General features: G+C 53.1%; 1 protein-coding gene across 1 annotated transcript; it reads right to left on the bottom strand.

Annotated features, from left to right (window-relative positions):
• Positions 1-895: 895 nt before the first annotated feature.
• LOC119100646 (protein IMPACT) lies at positions 896-6,490 on the bottom strand. Its single transcript, XM_037223723.1, has 8 exons — positions 6,400-6,490; positions 5,801-5,920; positions 5,378-5,493; positions 4,910-4,998; positions 4,255-4,411; positions 2,353-2,512; positions 946-1,038; positions 896-913 (listed from the first exon to the last, which is right to left on the bottom strand). Exons 1-8 carry the CDS (start codon positions 6,487-6,489, stop codon positions 896-898), a joined length of 843 nt encoding a protein of 280 aa, XP_037079618.1. The 5' UTR covers position 6,490.
• Positions 6,491-7,641: the final 1,151 nt, after the last annotated feature.

Raw genomic sequence — 7,641 nt, 5'->3', positions numbered from 1 at the left:
CCTGCCGACGCCGGCGCCGCAGACGGCGCGCGCAGGGTGATCTGCACGTGGAGGGGAGGCGCTGCGCAAGACAGCGCGCGTGTTGGCGTGCCTGGGAACTCTCGGAGGACTTCACGGCAGTGCACCGTTGTTTATTGTTATGGTACCTGTCTAACACTTCCCGCCTCAGCCCAATGACCGTCAACTGCGCCACCTCTCTTTGTTCTCGAGAACTGCCAGTGATAGCATCACCCGCTCCCGCGTAGCAGGATAAATCCGATGCAGCTAACTTGTCGTTCCATTTCAAGTTGCGCTGGGCTTCCAGATATCCGCAATCGGTGTAGCTGTTGGTCGATGCTCGTTTCTGCGCGCATTATTTTGTTATTTATATGACCTGTTATTTTCGGGGTCTTGTTGATGTTTAGCTTACCTAAACGGTGTTAATGATCTTCCCAATGCTGTGCCTTTTTGAGATTAAATGATACAGCACTGTGATTGGTCCGCTTGAAGTGGCCTCGACACAGCCTGATGGGCTTCAGCGGAAATCATCCGAAAATTCGCTATTTTGCAGCTGAAAAGCACTTCTTTCAACGCTGTGTTCTACATCTTCACAATTATTGACCATAGCATGCAATCGTCCCCACTATATTCTCCTCCTTTCCGATAAACAAAATCATTCAAATCGTGCGAGGTAAAAATATATCAAAGCCCGACCGCAGCCATGCCATCAGCTACACTGTCATGTAACAGTACATCAGTAAAACCGTCGCATTGCACGTAATGCGGAAGACGTAGTACACCGGTATACGCAGCCCACCGGTAAACGAACAATCACCACATCACAGCCAGCCCAGCCGGCATCGCCGGGCGCGGGGCCGCACGAGCTGGTTCCGCCAGCGACCGCCAAGGTGTCAGGCTAGTGCTTCTTCTTGTCCTCGGGCGGGCGGAGGACGCCCGCTCAGCAACAGGAACGCCCCGAGTGGCGTTGTTGATGTGCCGAAACCGGTCGGGGCCCAGCAGGATGCCGCCGAACCACCGGCTGACCACCACCACCACGTCCTGCACGGGCCAGAATCTGCGGCAGCGGGGACGGCGGTCAGCGCTCCGCCTGCTGCCCGCGCACGTCCCAAACACAGACAGGCCAGACCACGGCACGTGGACGTCCGCTGGCCCACTGCCCGCGCACGTCCCAAACACAGACGGGGCCAGACCACGGCACGTGGACGTCGCTGGCCCACTGCCCGCGCACGTCCCCAAACACAGACGGGCCAGACCACGGCACGTGGACGTCGCTGGCCCACTGCCGCGCACGTCCCAACACAGGCGGGCCAGACCAACGGCACGTGGACGTCCGCTGGCCCACTGCCCGCGCACGTCCCAAACACAGACGGGCCAGACCACGGCACGTGGACGTCCGCTGGCCCACTGCCCGCGCACGTCCCAAACACAGGCGGGCCAGACCAACGGCACGCGGACGTCCGCTGGCCTACTGCCCGCGCACGTCCCAAACACAGACGGGCCAGACCAACGGCGCGTGGACGTTCGACGGCCCGCTGAGATGTGGCACGGCCGGTGCAAGAGCAAGCAGCTGAGGCAGCCTAAGCAACGCGACACGTTAAAACTGAAGCCAGCTTAAACTTGAGCTAGACGGTGTACCAGAGGGAACTGCGGGGACCACGTGCCGCAGCATTGTCAAGCGCGGCATCTCCCACACCCATCCTAGGAATGTCAATGGAGACAAAGTTATTCTTCAGACCGGGGTCGCATTTGGCGATGATTCCGAAGCCAATGGGCGAAACCTTAGCTTAGCTGCAGTTTCCAAGGGTCGCGCGTACAATTGTCGCCACGCTCGATGTCGATGCCATGATAAAAAGATCACAGCCATGTCATGATCACAGCTAGCATTCCCGAGTCCAGTTCCATCCATGCAAGCGGTTCGGAAATCAGATCCTAATACGCATTTCTCAGATTGCCACGCCGATCAAAACATTGCGCCTTGTGCTGCAATGATGATCTTAACCAGCAATGCATCCTAGCGCTTATGGAACATTCGGGTCCCGCAAATGTGCTCGATGAGAAGAAAGAAGCACACGTCTTCCTTTTCATATTAAACGACCTCTTTAACGCCAGTCGAGAACAGACGGGTTAGGTACAAAGGCAAGGGTAACGTTCATATTTCTGCCATGAGCTTCTTAAAACAACCCATCGCGCAAGCGCCTCCGCGATTCTGCGCGGCACCATCTGCTGCACCTGTACCCCCCCCCCCCCCCCCACGTCGTGTCCAATTCACGCCAACCAGCCGGCCAGTCGGCGTCTCCCGCCGCCGGCTAGAGACGCGTCAGACCGCGGCGTGCGCCTGGCCGCCCCTCCCACCTCCAGTAGGTGGAGCATGCGCGCGCCGGCGTGCGTCTCGCCGTCGTCGTCGCAGTCCTGCTGGAAGGCGCCGCTGGTCGCGCCCCCTATCCGGTACGCCCACATGTTGTGCGCCGCCGCTGCCACCTTGCGATTCTCCTTGAGCCGGGCCACCACCTGCCTGGGGGACGGCACGGTGAGGGCGCGAGCCCCGGCGCCCAGCGGGAGGGGCTCGCCGGCACCGCCTCATGCAAGTCCTCTGTCACATACCGGCCACGATTCACTCCCACAGAACTTTGGCAGGCAACCTGTGCAGAGTTGAGCTCTGCCGGCGGATTATCTTGGAATCGTCTAGCTGGGGCATTCATGCGACTATCAAGACCGTGAATTTACTCTTACGCCTATTCGAATCCATCCGTCCATCGCTCGCATTCATAATATACGCCCCGAATTGGGAAACTACTGCTCAAAACTATTACAAACTACAAAACTACAAACTACAAACTGGGAAACTACCTGTCCGCTGTCGGGAATGATTCTTTCAGTGGGGCCTTTGACATTGTTGTGGTTTTGTTAGTCATATCCGGCCCCTATTCGCCAATTTTGTGCGCACATGCTCTATGCCCAACTTTGTACATTGGGCATGACGTGATTCCCAAGAGGTGACGCTGCACAGTGTGACACAAAGAACATGACCTGGCCTCTATTACTTTGCGAGTGACATAATGATAACTTTCTTCATTTAGTCAATGGTTTCAAGAGGCTTCCTTCTTCCAACGGCTATATAGAAATATAATATGCTATATATTAGAAATGTCCATGTTAAATATTAATGCAAACTCAACATGCCCATGACAACATACCCAGGCAGCCATGCAGTCGACGATCACTTAGTGCATCATGCACTTATAATGGCCCGTGATCATCGGGTCCACTGAAGAGTTTAAAAATAACATTGAAAAGTTTGAAGCCCGGTTACACCCAGCTTCCCGGCCCGGAAAACCGGGATGCCTCGTCCGGAATTCGGGGCCGGAGTGCATCTGGCGGCGCGAACCGGGGAAACTGGATCGCCGCTGGTCGGCCGGCCAGCTTCTCCCACCGGCCGGCTTCTCCAACCGGCCGGCCGGCTTCTCCCACCGGCCGGCCGGCTCCTCCCACCGGCCGGCAGGGACCCGACCGGGCCGGCAGGGCCAGTTGGCTTCAGCTCAAGTTTTGACCCGACCGGCGCTGGCGAAAGACCCGAAAAGGGAAGGGCGTTCATTGTGATGCGCGCGATGCGCGTGGAAGTGTGACCAAGGAGACGGGCGACAAAATGGGGCAGATATGCATTGAAGTGTGCAGACTTGCTGGTGATATCTCTCTGTCTCTGTGCCTCGTCTCTCTCTCTCTCTCTCTCTCTCTCTCTCTCTCTCTCTCTCTCTCCTCTCTCTCTCTCTCTCTCTCTCTCTCTTCTCTCTCTCTCTCTCTCTCACTCTCACTGTCACTGTCACTGTCACCACTGTCCTGTCCCTGTCCCTGTCCCTGTCTCTCTCTGTCTCTGTCCTCTCTATGTATCTGTCTCTGTCTCTTCTGTCTCTGTCTCTCCTGTCTCTCTGTCTCTGTCTCTGTCTCTCTGTCTCTCTGTCCGCTGTCTCTCTGTCTCTGTCTCTGTCTCTCTCTGTCTCATCCTGAAGGAACGCGTGGTTGAAAGTGACGCGTGGGTGCTTAGCTGAAATGTTATACCCCATGCCCATCACCGTGTAGCAGAGATTTGAGAATGTTGAAATGGCATCGAGCGCAAAACTAACCCAACAACTTCCAGCTTGCTTTCATCTGGTTTCTGGGCGTTGCTCACACGTTTACAGCCGGGCAAACCGCGCACGTGTCAGACGCACGTGTTCGGACACACGCGGTGCCCAACTCAAAGGCTTACCGCACACTCACCGGACTTGCTGCACGGACCGCACGATGGCGCAATGGCCCTGGAACACGCTCTTCCTGTCCATGATACACTCGCCGTGCGTTATCTCTGGACACGGTTGTGCGTCCTCGTCGCTAGGTGGCAGTGCCGGCGTCTCGGCCGGGGCAGGTGGCGCCGGCTCTGTAACGGACACAGTGCGGTCTGATCTGCACGTTCAGGCGTCGCCACGGGGTTAGCGGAGTAGCGGGAAAGTTGCCCTCCCATCAAGCTGAAAAGTACCAACTCCTGACATCAGAGCAAATCCAGGGAGTTTGAGGGAGGGGGATGCGGTTGCAATACAAAAGAACGATGGAATATCGAACAAGACAGGCATGCCTTGATCAAAGACTCGCCATACAACGCAAAAACAAAGCCAACACACATGCACAAATCCAGATGAGCAGCTGCAAAACTCAAACACACGGGTCACAAAACATACACGAGTGGATGGAGCCTGTGTGTAAACGTTCACTGTTACTGAGAGATAAGCTACTGGCAAGGAATAAATGGTCTGACAAAGCATATGTCTGGATGTAGTGCAGCCAACTAATATCAGCCACAGCCCAAAGCCCCGGAAGAGCAATTTTCTCACGCGAACATTGGCGGCCCGGAGATAACCGCAGAGTGCGAGAGGCATACCTTCACTATCATCCCCATCACGAAGGTCTTCTAAGAATTCTTTGATCCGCTCTATCCACAAATACAGTATACTGGAACCCATGTTCTCCCTGCAACAAACATAAAATATTGAGATACTTGGCATCAGCCAGGTTACCTGTATCTATGTCAGTTGGATTGGGTTAACATCCATAATTTTTTGCCTCAGTGGGGCCACTCCTCAAAACCTGTGTGTGGTCCTGAAAAGCAAAGAATTTTCAATCTGCTGAATAGGATGATCAGATATTATGTCATCATCTGCCTGACATAGAAAATCACTGAAAAAAGCCATGTTCATATCTGTCTTTTCATCTGACCATCTAGAGTGGTGGCAAGTTCCATCCAGCATGTCATAACCCCCATCTCACCACCAACCTGTGAAATGCAGACTGCTTAGGTGGTCGTGTCGGCATATACACTACAGGGCCCCGGGGGCCATCATCCACTGACCAGTACAGAGTGTCCAGGAGGCTGCCCAGCTGGTGCCGCAGGCTGCCCCGCAGCCAGGGGGCCAGCAGCTGGTACTGAGGTGGTGCCTCCAATGGATAGTCAGAAGGCAGAGTCACCTGATGGGTCACACCAGGTCAGAGGATCAGGCAAGTCATCACCTGACATCCCCTGCTGTAAACAAGGGGCTTCATGGTTCTAAGCATCATCACTGAGGGGCAGACAGCATCGGATGAAGCTGCATGGTGCCAGGGTGGCCAAAAACCTGACATTTTCCATGATCAAAAAAGTGGGCAGCTGCTGGAGACCACAAACTAGCAACATGATTGATACCTGCCATATCTCATGACTGCACAACCTGTGTGGAGTTCACTGCTGCTGATCACCTTCAGAAGATTATATATGATTAAACTAACTGGATTTTACCTCCAGTGTGACCTTCTTCCCAGAATCAACACCAACCACTACAGCATATATTCTGGATGGTTCACTGATGACCTGCCACTCTTGTTCATATATTGCAGACAATGCCTGAACTTCATCAGCCTGAAATGCAAAAAGGTCATATTTTGACTACCTCATATTACATAGACACATAACCAAAATTTTTGGTCTGGTAAGAATGGATCATAGGCCAGTGAATGAAAACCAAGTCATGTTTAAGCTGGAAGAAAATGGTGACCTACAAGAGCATGTGCGTGCAGCAGCATGTGAGATGGAATGCACAGGAGTGATATTTTGACCAATACCATGGTGACACAACAGGGGCTAAACATATGATAGAGAGATGCCATTGAGAGATGCAGTTGAGGGATGTGGTTGCTCATGAATATACAAATTTCGCACTTAAATACGTGCTGGCTGATGGTGAACCAGTTATCCTAACATAATTCGCAGTGTACTCTGCCATACCGCTTTCAGGACAGCGGCAAACGTGGTCAGTATTTAGTTTGTAAGTACATGTTCCTGAAGAGACGTAACCTAGTGCTAAATGATCATCTCGTTGATAGCAGCTTCTGACTTACTTGTAATGCTATATTATCCATCACGAACACAGTCCGTCGGAAATCCGTAACAACACCGCAGGCAAATCCCAGTACACGAATAACACCCATATAGCGATAAAAGCTCAGGCATAGCTGAGCATAGCGCTATCCGATAATCGTCCCTTCTGCGGCATTTTATATGAAAATGGCAGTTTGATATGGCAGCATTTACTCTTTAGAAGCCTTTGCGATTATCTTTCCTCGATCGACCATTAAGCACATCGTCGAGAATATTTAGTACGTATCCTTGCTAAGAGGGATTTAGTAACCACTCGAACTAAAAGTGGCGTTGTTCAGTACTTGTAGGTACTAAACAGAGCAGCCCGGTTACCCAAGGCTGACCAGAGGAAGTGAGGCTGTATAGAAGTGGAAGTCGCGAATATATTTTCTTTCGATGGGAATAGACAATTGGTTCTCGAGCACAGTTAGTACGGATTCTTACTGAGGGAGAACCATGGTTAGTAGCGATTCTTGCTAAAACTGGCGGCGTTTAGCACGCTTAGATACGAAACAACGCAGTCCGGTAACCCAGGGCTCAACAGGGCTCGGCTATTTGTCTGTCACGTACTGCACGACGCTTGAAATCTGCGTTTGCTGGCAGTCACCCCCCGACCCGCACTTCTTAGTCACGCAGCCAGTCGCATGTTTCGTAGCCGGCCGGGGCATCGTGGCCAGCGAGACGGGCGCTTGCCGCTGAGTGTTACGGCGGGGAGGTCGTGCGAGCCTATTTACTCTGTCAGATGATGATTTGAAATACAGCATTACCCAGCCGATGCGTTTGTCGTGTGTGGATGTGAAGGGAACTGAAATGAAGGAGATTGTGCGTTGAAAAGACCAAAGTAGTCCTCGTCGCCCGATACACGAATGCTTGGTGCTAAACTGTGGGTCTGTTTTGCGGATCAGGTAGAACCGTCATGACAACGCGCTGCATGACATGCAGAGTGAGAGCTGCGTACACCGGAAGTGAGGCTTCTATCGCATTGAGGGGCAATGGGATCCGTCGAGAGACGTGGTTTGATCAGGTGCGCTTGGCACGAACGCCTCAGACGAGCCACTTAAATAAAGGAAGGTGTAGTTAGATCGGCAGAGTGGGCGACATCATCGTTACGTTTAAGACAGAGTTACCAGGGGGGAAGGGAAGAGGTTGCCAAGGATCACAGTGCGTGACAGCGGGGAAGGGAGGGCTGAAAACGGCCGTAAATGCGTAACGTAAGTTGTGGA

Source organism: Pollicipes pollicipes, unplaced genomic scaffold (genome assembly GCF_011947565.3).
Source record: "Pollicipes pollicipes isolate AB1234 unplaced genomic scaffold, Ppol_2.1 Scaffold_4881;HRSCAF=5763_pilon_pilon_pilon, whole genome shotgun sequence".
NCBI lineage: Eukaryota > Metazoa > Arthropoda > Thecostraca > Pollicipedomorpha > Pollicipedidae > Pollicipes > Pollicipes pollicipes.
The sequence above is the reverse complement of the archived record's forward strand: the minus strand, read 5'-3'. Positions and strand labels throughout refer to the sequence as shown.